This window comes from Phaenicophaeus curvirostris, chromosome 3, assembly GCF_032191515.1.
Source record: "Phaenicophaeus curvirostris isolate KB17595 chromosome 3, BPBGC_Pcur_1.0, whole genome shotgun sequence".
Lineage (NCBI taxonomy): Eukaryota > Metazoa > Chordata > Aves > Cuculiformes > Cuculidae > Phaenicophaeus > Phaenicophaeus curvirostris.
In genome coordinates, this window is record NC_091394.1 from 38,114,219 (window position 1) to 38,128,972 (window position 14,754).

Below are 14,754 nucleotides of genomic sequence, written 5' to 3' on the forward strand. Positions count from 1 at the left end.
TAGCAATAGTTTTGTAAAATGAAATAGACAACAGGAGAATCTTTACTGCTTTATTGGGACATGTCAGATCTGCATATAGCTTTTCAAATTTAAACATTGTAGCTTGAAATATTTTTGGTGTTGATAGTGTGTTCCTTTAAAGAGAAAAATGTGTTATCTGAATTTGTATTACCTGTTATGCACTACAAATTGAATTACCTGTTCAGCCATTTTGATAAAAGAAGTTGTCATTTATTTTTTTTTAAATGAAACAGATTTGTTGGTTAGATAAGAAAACTTAGAAATCACAGAACCGAGCATAGTAATTAATCATATTAACCTGGTTAGAATTTACTAACTTGTATAATCTTGCCGTTATTTCATGGTAAAGGAAACAAATTCCAAATGCTTTTGTTCTCTAGGTTGGGATAAACATTCGTATGGTTACCATGGAGATGATGGACATTCATTCTGTTCCTCTGGAACTGGACAACCCTATGGCCCAACGTTTACTACAGGCGATGTCATTGGTTGTTGTGTTAACCTTATCAATAATACCTGCTTCTACACAAAGAATGGACACAGCTTGGGTATGGAGAAATGTTATCTTTAATGATAACATTATGTCTGTAAGTCTGTTGTAAATCTGAAACTCTTCATGTCAGGAGCAAAGTGTTTGAATACTTCTTTCAGTAGTCACATATTCTACGAATTATTTAAACAATTGGGAAGAATAATTTCTTGTGCCATTTGCATTAACATTCCATGTGAATTTGAATGAACTCTACTCCTAAATTCACAAATAATACCTGATTTTTATATCATAAGGTAAAAATGATAAGAGAATTGGAAAAATGGAGAATGTATATAGCTAAAATTCATTGCTGCTGTATGGGGGGCACCTAGCCTTCATTAAAATTTTATGCTGGGTGGGTGTTATTTTGAACATATGTTCTAGAACAGTGTCTTTTGGATTCCCAGTCTGGAGTCATGAACAGTTGGACTAGAGCCACAAATTATACAAGTTCTCCTAAAATAAAGCCCATTAAATTCTTGTGGTAAATTTTAGTTCTGTGCAACACTGCAAGACAATGTTTGAGTTTGAAGGTGGCAGGAGTGTGTGGAGTTAATCTTTTTGATGTAATATACTTAATTCAGTTACTTTGTGCACTTTAATGAGTAAAGATACAGAGTGAAAGGAAAAGAATCTACTTCCTGCTTTGAGGAGAGAGCAGGGGGTGGGGAAGACATCTTGGAATTATGCTGGGGGGAGTAAGAAGTTTCAAGACATAAATTTCTGAAGGTTTTTGTCATGACTAGAAATGTGATAAGGAAGAGAGAGGCTATCTTGACACAAAGTAAGACGTTATTGTGATAGGAACTTTTGAAGTCACTTTTCTATTTCTCACATTGCTGAATATGAAGAAGGTTTGGAAAGTAGTAAGGGGAAGAAGGACATGGTTTAAATTCTTAAGGCTGCCCATTTGTTTGCTCAGGCCCTGAGCAAACAGATCTAACTTTGAAGCTTTCCTGACCCTATTCAGAGCAGGGCTTGGATTCCTCCAGAGGTCAATTCCAAGTATTCGCTTCTGTGGTTCTCTTCTGTCATGATTTTAATGTTTCTTCTAAATTGAATGAGTCTATATACCTGGACTTAATCCGTTGACACATGTGGTAGTGAGACATTTGAACCACACATAGTGTAGTTGTTTGTTTAGGGGGCTTTTTCAGGATATCTGTCAAAAGGGAAGATAACAAGTTCATGTTGTGTTTACCCTAATCTTTAACTGAGTTAAAGCCGAGAAAGGTGGTCTTACCTTATTCCCTTTTTGGAACTAATAACTGTGCCTGCAGGTAAGTTGGATCAGGTTGTTGATCAACTAAAGAGATACTGGTTTTCTGACTGCCCTTATAGTCATGTGCATGGACGAGCTAAGAAGGGAGAAGCAGAACCTTCTTTTTCTTAAAGCAGACCGAATTAGTCCAAGGGTAGAACAACATTCCAAGTGACTAAAATCTGTTTAAAGGGGAGAACAGAATGACATAGGTGAGGAGAGGCTAGTAAAATGACATCTGTCATAGAGTCTGACAAATACTTTATGGATTTTAGAAGGAAACCTGACAGCTGTTTTGCTGTCGTGGGCTTTGCTAGCTTGGATTTCTGCAGAGGAAAATTGATTCTGTGTTTAGGGGACAAAGAAATTGGAATTCTTGGCTGTCTTGCTGAGTCTTGCTCCTGCTTGTCCAGAATTCCTATATGATCATGAATTGGAGGACATTTATGTTTCTTATTTGGGCCACAGATGTAGTCTAGAATATTGGAAGTCTTTGGCTCAGCCTGGGATTTGGTACTACAAGACAGTCTAAGCAACTATTTATGCAAGTGTGAAATCGTGGGTTAAAAAAGAGAACAAACTCAAAAAAACCCCAACCCCCAGTATCTACATGTCACTCAGGCATCATCTATCATTTATCTATCTTGCCATGGTTATTTTGGAAAAGGGTGAGTTCGATGTTAAAATGTACCAAATGGAGGAAGTAGTAATAGCTTAGAAGAAGTTAGAGTGTGAACAGGTAATAAATAAAACAATACCTTTGAGATGTGATGGGAAGAAGCATATTCACTATGCATCATTCTTCTGTATCAAAGATGGAAGTAAGGAATCCAGATGCTCTTGTGCTTTGAACTCGAAGAACAGAGATGGAAAGTAGGGGTAGAATTAAGGACAAAAGGCTAAAAGCTTTGTTACAGAATCATAGGATGTCCTAAGTGGGAAGGGACCCACAAGAATCATCTAGTCAGACTCCTATCCCTACATAAATCTTAAACTTAAATCTGCTACAAAATAAATAAAGAGTTCAAGGGGATAAGTAAATTTGAATCATTCTGCACTTGTAAAAAAAACCTGAAGAAATACTTGCAACAATAATGAAAATTATGAAATAATGTCACCATTTGGCTGTCAGAAGGAGATTTCCTGATATGTATTTTTTAACTGCAAGCTCCACCCCTGCCTAAATTGTGTGAGGCTCCTGAATTGCAGAGAGGTCAGATGTTTCTCTAATCCTGAGACATCAAAATCACTGCCTTGATCTTACGGGTAGGTGGATGCCTGTAGTTATGTAACACGCTGATGTGGATTAGAGTGAAATGTTTACCAGACTGGTTTGGAGTATCATAGACATGTGCTGCTCATGTAAAGATTATAAATACTTATGAAGAAAAGTAACAGCAAACAAGAAAAGATGTTGTTAAATCTGTTTCGCAGTATCAAGACATGTAAGTGAAAAATATCTTCAGACACTTTTATTTTTTCTTTTAATTTTAATCTGTAGCCAGAGTTTTCATACTTTCTAATATGTATGATGTTTGCTAAATCTTAGGCCCTGTTTTGAAAAACTGAGGGTAAATTGACAATTACTTTTTGCCAAATACTGCCTTTTATTACTCAGGCACATCAGTTGTGCCAAACCATCACATCACCATAGTTAACTACTTATTTATGAGGTGGTTTGGGTGAGTTTTCTGAACATAGAATGATACAGTTAAGAAAATGAGTCTAGAAACCAGACAAATGGAAATTAATCTTTATTTTTTCTCTTCATTGCAGGCATCGCTTTCACAGATTTACCGGTAAGATAAGTGCATTTTCAAATACCTTTCCTTTGTATTATAAACAAATGTTTCAAATGTAACTTGCATTTCCTTTGTGCTTCGTGGAAACACAATTATAATCTTCTCAACTAAATGAATATCAGATACTTCTCACAATTTCAGTAGTGATTTGTTAACTGAAGAAAAATTTTTTTTGTTTTTTGCACCAATCCATACAGGGGGTCTTCCTTTTCAGGTTGTTAACAGGCAGTTCTAATGGAAGTTTAGCAGAAAGTAATACATACAAGTAGTTAATACATACAAGTAGTTATTACGTACTTTGTTTGATATATGCAGGCCTTCCATACAGAGTCAAAGCTGTATTAAACCCCAATATGGTGCATGTGTGTATACCTACATATCATATGCAGAAGGACTGGCTACTTAAGCCAGTCACTGTAGCTCATGCTTGATGCCTAATTTTCTCTATACTGTACATTTCGTAAGATCAAACATATCAAAGTAATTTTCCTTTTAAGAGAGCTCCAGATATCGGAAGTCTTCTAGCTTTTAAGTCAATTAATCATTTTAAGGAAAGTACAATTTATAAATGTGTTCCCTGTGCTACTGGTACAGGCAAGATACTGGACTTATTTTGCTTTTATTCTCATTCCTTTAAATTCTGATGTAATCTGGTTAGGGTGCGATGTGTGATGCGCCTCCATCTGGCCAGCTACTCCATTTGGTATGGCCGTAGGAGGCAAGGACAGTTATTAAGGAAAAAAAGTAAAGTCAATAACCCGGGGCACCTCTCAGCCCCACCATGGGGTTGAGTGCTTCATGTAGGAATCCACTGCCACTGTCCCAGATCCATGGGATGCCAGCAGGGCTTCTTGCTACTAGCACACAGTACCAGCCTAGGAAAACTGAAGCTGTAATTGGAAGTTTGAGGCCAGACCCTTCCTCATTGGAATTGATTGTTTTCATCTCATTAAAAGATTTAAGACTTGTGCTTTATTGGTTAATCTAGACTAAGTAACACCACAAGCTAGGTTTATTTAAAAATAAATGGGGGCAGGGATGGTGGAATTGGGACCAAGATCAGCTTGGGCGTGGTTTTTACCACCAGAGTATTTTTCTTTAATTTCACTGGATACACTGGGCTTCAGTGTTCCTATTGTCTGGCGTGTTGATAAATTAAGGCTATCAATAAGAAGTTATTTAACATATAGTTCTGTAGATCAGCATACCATTATACCATACCACCATTGATTGTATTGAAAATATAATGTAGGTATATTTCTAAATAAAAAAAAAAAAACAAACAAAAAACCAGCAACAAAAACCCACCCACCCAAGCCCCCAGCTGGTAGTGTTGCCATTGCTGAGATGCTCGTTGCATTTAAGAAAGTTACTGTAATCCCAAATGGCAGATTTTACATTTCTCATATTTGGCGTATTTCAAATTTGCATGGAGACCTAATCTCTAAGCAGAAAATAAAACTGAGACAACAATAAATGCTTTAAAGTCTTTTTCTAGATACAAGTCCAGGAATTCATCAGGACTTCAATGCACTGTTACAGTTCTTTTTAGGCGCTACACTTGGACTTTGAGGCTAATGAGTTCTCTATCCTGTCAGTTCTAACCACTAAAATTCAGCGATGTTTTAAGTATTTCACCCCAAAAGGAAAATGGCCCACTTTGTAAGTTTAATTTTTGTTCTCTTTATAAAAGAAACTTTAATCCTGGTCTTTAAAAATAATTTTAAAATTGGTATTTAATATTTTGTAAAATCGAACCCAAAAGTTGTATACTTTAATACAGTTTTAAAAGTGCACTTTCTGACTAGGAAGAGAATGATCAATAAGGCTTTCTTATTTAAAAATTAGAAATAAAAGTAGTCAATCATTGTATTGCTGAATTGGTAGAATTTGCTTTAACTGTTGAACAGATGATCCAGAGGTATTTGCTGTTCCACACTGCTAGTAGCAGTGGGAATATTATTACAGAGAGTAAAAAAAAGTGAAAGTGGGCAATTTATAATAAGAGGAAAAAACTAATAAAAAAATTTCTTGCAGCCAAACTTGTACCCTACAGTAGGGCTCCAAACACCAGGAGAGGTTGTGGATGCTAATTTTGGACAACACCCGTTCGTATTTGATATTGAAGACTATATGCGAGAATGGAGAACTAAAATTCAAGCACAGATTGACAGATTTCCGATAGGAGATCGGGAAGGAGAGTGGCAAACAATGATTCAGAAGTAAGACTTTGTGCATTGTTTGTTTTATATAAAAGTTAATTGCATGATTTCAGAGATCTTTGAAACTTTTTACATGTTGTCTTATGCAAAAAACTAGTATTAAAAGTGAGTACAGATAGTTTTGTTAACATATTAAGTTTGATAAACGTGTATAACACTGAGCATGAAAGGATGCTTGGGGAAGAGTTATCTACATCATTAATAATTAAGAGTTTATATTGATGAGTGTAAACCTTCCATTCTGATCTAATGGGTATCGGAAATTAGGAAAAATTGCCGTGGTTGTAATGGGCAGTTTTAATACTTCGGGCTCCAGAGATTTCCCATCGCATTCACAGTCTTTGGCATGCTAAATTAAATTGTGGCTCAGTAGTATATCACTTGGAAAAGAGGTGGTTGTGGCTTTGCATTTTTTATTTCTTCAGAGAAAACAAAAAACCAGTGTATAGAAATTTCACTTCAGTGTGTGTAGTGACAAAAAAAAAAGAAACTTAATTAGCAGGTAATATTTTTACTGAGCCTACCTTTGGGTGATTTTTATTGAAGTTCATAATTATAAAATGATACACTTATTTTTTTTTAAAGTTGTGTTTCTGTGCAGTGTTTTGACAGGAATATTGACTCTTAACTGAATTGCTTTGGTCTGACTTGTGTAGAAATGTCTGCATTTCAAGTAGGATTCTTGCATTCAGTCACTTCTTTCAGAAAAGGGTTTTTACATTCAAGTTGTTCCTGGTTTCTTACCTGTACTTAATGAGTCTTTCTGGGTTTTGTCTGTGTTTATTTTTAGAATGGTGTCTTCTTACTTAGTTCACCATGGATACTGTGCAACCGCAGAGGCATTCGCCAGATCCACAGAAGAGACTGTGCTAGAAGAATTGGCTTCCATTAAAAATAGACAAAGTAAGGCTGGAAAGCACGTCACATCCCTTTTTTTTGCCTCCTTTAAATATTACATAAAACTTCCTCTTAAGCATTGTTGTAGAATTTCCTTTTCACGCTATTTCATAGTACAGTTCTTTGCTGTCATGTGAAGTTACATACATGTGAAGAGCTGGTTAAGAGGAACTTCCGCACTAAGGCTTTGGAACCTATTTGCTGTAGCAGAATGTGGTAGATAACTGTTCTTTTCTCTTGAATGGCAAATTGTGATCTATCTTAAACAGATAGGTGTAGTGTCTCTAAACGACTGTTTGTGAGAGTTAATGGTCAGTCACAAACAGGAACATAGTGCTTAGTCTTGATAAACATTTAGACTTTTATTTTAACTGTGAATTTAGAGAAAGCTTTGTAAGTTAAATCACATTTGAGTTTTTCTGCTTACACATGTGAGGGGGAAGAGGACAAGGAGAACTAACAGCAGTTCATTTCTAACTTGCTGTGGGAGTGCTGTTTGGCAGCCTCATTAAACAGTGCTTGTATGAACACGAGCATTTGTGTGATTGCATGACACGTACCACATGGGGAAGCTGGTCTGGCTGAAAAATAACCCATTGGTTGGGCTGTTCTTAATTCGGATCAATTTCTCTGTTGGTGGATAATGCTGTGAGGCTGTTTGCAACTTGTGCCAGGTTACAGCAACAGAAGCATCAACTAAGGAGGGACTGTTGCAGAAGGGTCTAGTCAACTGTAACCTGAGTGGAACTGTGCATTGTACGTGAGAGCGGCTAAAATTTGTTAGTGAAAATTGGACCTGTGGGAGTGGGATAGAATTCAAATGTTCTTGGGTAACAATAGTTTGGTATGTGCCTATTTATAAAGGTGTGAAAATGAGAAATAAGTTGCAGAAGAGTGTCTGCAGTTTTAGTCTAGCTCTAAATATGGAATCTGAGTACAAAGCAGTTGTATGCTGGCAATAAATAAAAATACTAAGTGCTCATTTAGATATATGTAGGTGGAGTGCAGTTCTTAAATTTTCCTACTGAACATTTTAAGGAACCATGATCTTATCTTTACATTATTTTTTTCTAAGGGGAAAAAACATTGTTGATTGACAGTTATTTTTGTGTCTTCATTAATTTACTTGTATTAGTCCATTACCTGTCCATTTAACTGATGTTGGTTTTGGTGAACAGAAATTCAGAAATTGATTTTGGCAGGATGAATGGAGAACCCGTTGAAACAACATAACAGCTGTATCCAAGTTTACTAGAAAAAAAATCCTAATCTCTTATTTGTTTTTTGGTGAACAGGAATTCAGAAATTGGTTTTAGCAGGAAGAATGGGAGAAGCCATTGAAACAACACAACAGTTGTATCCAAGTTTACTAGAAAGAAATCCTAATCTCTTATTTGCATTAAAGTGAGTCTTCAAATTATACAGATGTGTGTTTATAGATGGCACAGTACCTTCTGAGCTGAGACAGTTACTCATTTAAAGCTTACACAGCAATTTAAACAAAGTTAAGCAGCGTTTTTTAGAAAATGTGTGTAGTTCGCTTTTTTAAGGCTGTATTATTTGCTACATGTTTAACTAGGTTTTGTCATCAAGGTCCTGTTTTGCAGCATAATTCACATCTCACTGTAGGCTTGTTCTCTAGAACTAAGTTTTGTAATCTTTTAAATCAACTTCGATCAGTTTGGGTGTCAAGTAAAACTTAAAATCCTATTCAGTGAAACTTAGTATCAAATTCAAGAAGGTTGAGTCCTGTTGGCATAAGTTGGTCTGTTCTTCAAATGGGCAACTGACTTAAAAGACCACTTTGAGCAGTTTCGTTCCTTGTCACTTTACTAGAAACCTCTGGCTACTACTGTGGAAATTCCATAATCCCAGAGTTCTCTTGGCTTCCCAGGCACACAATAGTCACCTTAATTCTGGTGTTTTACTTGCCAGCTGCACTGATACTCCAGAGTTTTGTATGCCATTGTAGTGTTTGAATGTGGAAAAAACCCTGTTATCTCCCATAAGAACAAATCACATAACATAAAAATTAACTTGGAATGTGTTTGAAGTCTGTCATGCTCAAGTGCTGAAGAGAATTCACATGATAGCACTGCAGACTTGTCACAAAAGTCACAAAATGTGAACGTTTTCATGAAAGACATCACTCCATAACATCAACTACTTGTTATCTTTTTCTCAGTCTTTCTAAATTTTGCCTGTTCTATTGAGGCTGTCCAGGCCTAAAACATAAAGCAGTAGTTCTAAGCTTCCTTGAAGTCCATAGTACTCCTTACCTAAAATTAAATTGACAAAGAGCAACAGCCTCTAAAGGGAAGGTTTGTATATGAGCTTGCTTTTCAAACTGTTTTCTAGTGCAGGTGTTTAATGTTAAGAGTTACTGTTTAATGCTTAGTGTTCCAGGGAGTCAAATTGTGTTCTCATTTACTTTGAAAGAAATTATAGACATGGCAACATAACGACATATCCTTAAAATCATAGAATCATAGAATGGTTTCTTCTCAAGAAACAACCTTGCCCCTGCCACTAAAACAAAACATTTAAAACAAGAAAATATAGTTTAGTTCTTTAAACTTTGAGGACTTATTGACAAATTCTGTCCTCGAAGGATAATATTCCTGTTCTCCTCCCTCACAAGTTTTGTAATTGTGAATTTTTGGCTGAATGCTCCAAAGCTTCTTGATGATCGGGTTACTGACATCCAGCACTTTGTTGAGTCAGACTTTTTGCATTTTTAACACTAAAATTAATTCATTGCTATGGTTGGTAAATTGAAATGTGTAAATTGTTTTATTAGCTTAACTTTTTTGCCTTTTGTTTAGGGTGCGCCAGTTTATAGAGATGGTGAATGGTACAGACAGTGAAGTGCGGTGTTTGGGAGGCCACAGTCCAAAATCTCAAGATAGTTACCCTGTTAGCCCACGGTCATTCAGTAGTCCTAGCATGAGTCCCAGCCATGGAATGAATATTCACAATTTGGCAACAGGCAAAGGGAGCAGCACGCACTTTTCTGGTAAGTTGATGCGGAGGATATACCACATAGATTGGGATAGACCACACCATATATTTTTTTTTACAATTAAGTGTGGGGAGAAGTTACAAATATTTGCAGACTGGCAAATTGTTTTACTTAAGAGTTGATACTGAATGCTTGTCTGGAAGTATAGTTTTAACAATTAAAACATAGGATTCTCAGTCACTGGGGAAATTGGAAGTGTACAAATAGTAAAACCAAGAGCACAAGCAAAAAGGATTTGGTTCTAAGGGTTTGCCAAGTAGATTTCCACTGGTTTATAAGAAATGCTTGCTTCTTCCTTGCTTGGAAGGTTCTGACACAAATTTCTGTTGTCCTTTTGATGATAATTTATGGTTTAGGCAATGTGGTTTAAGTACAGTAAGTGCTGTATATGATCCATTTCCTATAGTGTTTATGGAACAGTAGGAATGGCTGCTCTTGTGTAGGAAATACCAGAGGACCAGAAGCTAGATGGTGGAGTTAGGTAAGACTTATGCTGGCAGCCAAATTTCAGTCTGCACAGTTGAAAGAGTTCTGAGAGTGTCTAGGTGGTCGTAAAGCTTCAGTGGGAAGCCATGAATGTTCAGAGCTGCCCCATGCCTGTGGTGATATTCCCCATGACTTCCAAAGCACCCCTTAGAAGAGGTTGGTCATATTAAAAAGGTACATGAATGTGGCCTCTTTGAACCCAAGACTTTTAAGACAGCAGACAGAGGCCATTGGCTTTCACCCGTTTTACTCTTAAATCCAAACTGAAGCTGACTGGGATCTTTTTTTATCTCTCAGTGGGTTGAGTAGGAAGCCATCATAGCCTGGCCCCAGAGTACCTGCTGCCCTTGAAAAGGTAGCAGCTTCGCTTTACTTCCCTCTGTGTCAAGACTGTGCTGTCACACATGTGAGTGGAGTCCACTCACATTGCCTGTTTGTTCCTTCAGGTGGCTATCAGGATGTACTGTAGAAAGTACCTCTGACTTTCTGATTTTGAAAATAGAGTCACCACTTAATAATCAAGTTCATTAATGTATTATTAGAACTGGGGTTTGGGTTTTCCTGAACAGCAGGTAGCGTGTTATTCATTATAAGCCCTTCCTGTGATTTGTTTCTATATTGGAAGTTACAGGGGAGGTCCTTCTTTTTGCACTTCATGGAACTGGCAATTAGATGTTTGCTTCAAACAGTAGTTTCTTGATGATATTTTAGAAGGGTCAGAAGAGAATTTAGCCAGACATCATAATTTCGCAGCATGGTGTAATGTTATTTAGTGAAGCACAGTATTAACAATGAAAATGCTTGTATCGGGAAGGAGGGAGGTTTTATGTAAATGTAGCAACACATAAAGTATTTTCAGCACTGAATTATACTACATATTTATCAAGAGAATTATATGATTAGAAATTAGTAAGATGCATGTATGCTTCCATTCATCATGATTACAGTGGCGTAGAACAGATTTTCAGATCTTTCAGAAGCAATGTATCAGTTCTAAAAAGCATTCTGTGTTGATGTGGATTTCTGTTTATTGTGTATAAGTACAACTGAAACACCTTCTGTGCATGTGTTAGTACTTGTTAAGTAATGCTTAGCTTCTACAGTGTAGAAGTCTTAAGGTTCAAATATCTGAAACAGGGAGGTGCTAAGCATTTGGGTTTATTTGTTTGGCAAATCTAGTTTTTACTGACCGGGTACAACTAAGCTGTGCTTATTTCACTTCTTTAAATAGGTACTTACAAATAAGTTCGTAGATGATTACAATTATTAAAACTTTCTTTCAGGGTTTGAAAGTAGTTGCAGTAATGGAGTAATATCAAATAAAGCGCATCAGTCTTACTGTCACAGTAAACACACGACCACCAGCTTGAATGTACCAGAGCTCAACAACATAAATGTATCAAGATCACAGCAAGTGAACAGCTATTCCAGGTGAATAAACTTCAGATGCTTCTAACTTATATTAAAGCTTGTGTTTATCATGTGCTTTTATTGCAAAGAAGATTTTTCAGTGGAATTAGATATAATATTTTAACTGCCCTTGAAAAAAACCAACCAAAAGTTGATGTTAGAGGCCAGCCAGCAGCTTGTGCTCACTCTAGTGTGCTTTGGTTTTAAGTTCTCAAGCTCAATAGAGCCTTTTCTCCTGTTCAGTTAAAGATATGCAACAGACAAAAAAATTACCTTGGTTATAGTTAATTGCAGTCAGTTTTGAAGGTGTGTAGTGAAGATTAACTAGCTCTCTGGCGCTTGGGATTTTAATTTAAACCACTGACATTGATTTCAGTTACGTGACATGTAGGTAATGAAAAGTCTTTCAGATGCTTTCCATTTGTGGTAGTATCTGCAAAGTAAATACAACTGAGATGCATAAGAAACATGGACTGCCTTCCTTTGCACACATAAGAACTGTTTGCCTACTCAATCACTGTCACTTGTGCAAACACATTCAGTTTAGAGAACGAAAATAGATGTATTAATCAGGGTTAATATGGTTATTTATAACCAGTAAATACTAAGCTCTGGGTTGCACGATGTAGCAGATCCTAATTTGATGTGAAATACAACAGTACTTTGCTGCATTGTCCAAGCTGGGTTTCTAGGAGTACCAGCTAGGATATGAGGATGTGGTGATGGTAACAAAACCTAATTCATTTGGATAGTGATGACTAGGGGGAGAAAGGGGAAGTAAAAGTAACAATTTACTTTTTAACTTCATAATTTGTGTTTGCATCAGCAATCACCTCTGCCAAAAAGCCTGGTAGGGTCCAGGCAACTTTGAGATGTTTCACAGAAGGAAGGCATTTCCTTGGCTGCAGAGTTGCCTAGTCAGAGCAGCCTTTTGATTTCCTTCCTCAAAGGAAGCTGAGTATTTTTGGTTGCCTAGAAGCAAGATATCAAACTTTTAAATTGAATCATTTTGATCATGAGAGAAGTTTTAGGTTGTCATTCTTAGTGAAGAAGTAGAACTGGCTAGGATGTTACTGTCAGCAAAGCTCAATCCCCAAAGCCACACTGGTGTTTTCTAAAAGTGCTTTTGTGGCCTGCTGCGATCCAAGTGTGGTGAGGAGTTGTGTGCTCTGAACTTGCATCTGAGTATCTCTTCAGTGTTTTGGTTTACTCAGTATTTGCTTTACGCTTTTCTTCTTTTTCCCTGTCATTCCACTGAGAGTAAATGAGAGATCAAGGCTTTCTTTTGAAATAATTGTTTACCTAAATATGATGTTCTCAAAGTAGGCTGTATGTTCAGCTAACTGTGGTTTGTTCTTTTCTAAAAAGAAATAGTGAGAATAGTTGATTTTCTCGATGCATTTTCTCCAGCTGTGTGTACATACAGGTATATAAACAAGGTAAGAACTTGAGCACTTTTAGGTGTGTGTTTAGAAAGTGTTAAACTGCCTTCTTCTGAATAATGGTGAACATGTTTAATTTTTCAGTGTCTGCAAATGTTATTTTACTGAGTTGGTTGAGAGACCCTTAAAATTTCCCGGTTCTCTGGTCTTGCCAGTGGCTATGGAAACACCTGTGGTCTAACTTGGCAATATTGAAAAGCAGCCTTTCAGTAGCTCAGATGAGGAAGTACTATGCTGAAGTAGTGAAGATGATAACCTTAAGTACTTAAATATGCATAAAATTTTTTATTCATTACTCTCTTTTCAGCAATGATGTAGACATGGAAACAGATCACTACTCCAATGGGGTTGCTGAGACTTCATCCAATGGCTTCCTAAATGGTAGTTCTAAACATGATCACGAAATGGAAGAATGTGACACAGAAATGGGTCTGCAGTGATATTTCTTACATTTTTATTAAGTGATGGCAACAAGGTTATGTTTTTACTTGCAATGCTTCACAACTTGAAAATTAGGGATATTAGCTCAATTCTTAATTTTGTTTGTTTGGTTTTGCTCTTATTAGATGTCAGTCTTAAAACCACTGGTTTAGGTGGTGAGAATAAGGGAAATTGGTAACTCATGGATATTGAAATGAGCATCAATTTTTAAAGTTTCTTTGAGAAGAAACATCCAATTGTGTAGCACACCTGAGTCGGGGCTGGCAGATTGCTTCTCCTTCTTCCCGTAGTCCTCTTAGCATTCATGGTACTCAGCAGTAAGCGCAGAAAGTCTAGATCACTTATATTGAAAAATGCAAAGTGCTAGAGGTAAGAGCTGTATTTGGGATCTGAGACCTAAAAGTGTTTTCCACTAAAAAAAGACCCTGTTTTACATCTGTTGTTAAAAATAACTTTGCTTTACTTAACCTGCTTTATACTCAGACATGCTTACTGACGTTAGTGATAAATGAGTATTTAAATACCCTCTCATTACCAGCATACCATGAAAAGATACTGTTTACTTGGTCAGTTAGGGCGCTACCAGTCCCAGTCCAGTCCAGGCAGTCAGATCACTTAAGGGCACACAGACCTGAGCTTATCTAGTGGCTGTTACTGCTGGCCCTGTCTGAAGAAGTGGAGGAAACCAGCCCAGTCACTTCTGCAGCTGTAGACCTGTCTCAAACAATTGATTTAACCAGACACCAGTTAATAGGGAGTTTAAATGAAATGTGAAACTCAGAACATTGCTGGTAAACTTTCAGAATGCAGCAGTACTTACAGATACCTGTGAACACTTCACAACTGTGAGGGTGTGCACTGATGGGGATCAGGAAGCTTTGCTCCTCAATGCTACCCAGGTGTTGAAAAGCAAATGTAACAGCCCTGGAGGGGAGGGAGATTCAAATTTCCAGGCTGTTTCCCTACGTTACGCTCTGAATCTGGATAATAACAAAGCCTCATTTCTGTGACAGAAAAGACAAAACACTTCTTTACTCTCTTGCAGCCTTTTCCTGAGAGGCTCACTGTGACAGACGTGAAGCAGCTGCACAGAGTGCAGAGTTGTTGTGTGTGTTTTTAATGTAGCTTGTTTTCTGCCTTTGGAAAGCGCTGTCCTAGATTGGACTGCAGCTAGCAACAAGCACCGCTGCTTGAAGACTTGTGGGTGCTCCACCTTTG

The 14,754-nt window shown here is 37.1% G+C and overlaps 1 protein-coding gene across 4 annotated transcripts in view; it reads left to right on the forward strand.

Moving 5' to 3' along the window:
* Window positions 1–14,754, forward strand: part of RANBP9 (RAN binding protein 9) — a 40,971-nt gene that overhangs the window by 22,540 nt on the left and 3,677 nt on the right. For 2 of the 4 annotated variants that reach the window (XM_069853709.1, XM_069853708.1), the window contains exons 4-11: window positions 402–569; window positions 3,591–3,613; window positions 5,654–5,838; window positions 6,629–6,741; window positions 8,031–8,139; window positions 9,561–9,751; window positions 11,527–11,674; window positions 13,403–13,524. In XM_069853709.1, coding sequence (XP_069709810.1) covers window positions 402–569; window positions 3,591–3,613; window positions 5,654–5,838; window positions 6,629–6,741; window positions 8,031–8,139; window positions 9,561–9,751; window positions 11,527–11,674; window positions 13,403–13,524 — 1,059 coding nt within the window. The remainder of the gene's footprint in view (window positions 1–401; window positions 570–3,590; window positions 3,614–5,653; window positions 5,839–6,628; window positions 6,742–8,030; window positions 8,140–9,560; window positions 9,752–11,526; window positions 11,675–13,402; window positions 13,525–14,754) is intronic. The other 2 variants (XM_069853711.1, XM_069853710.1) reach the window with 1 other exon arrangement.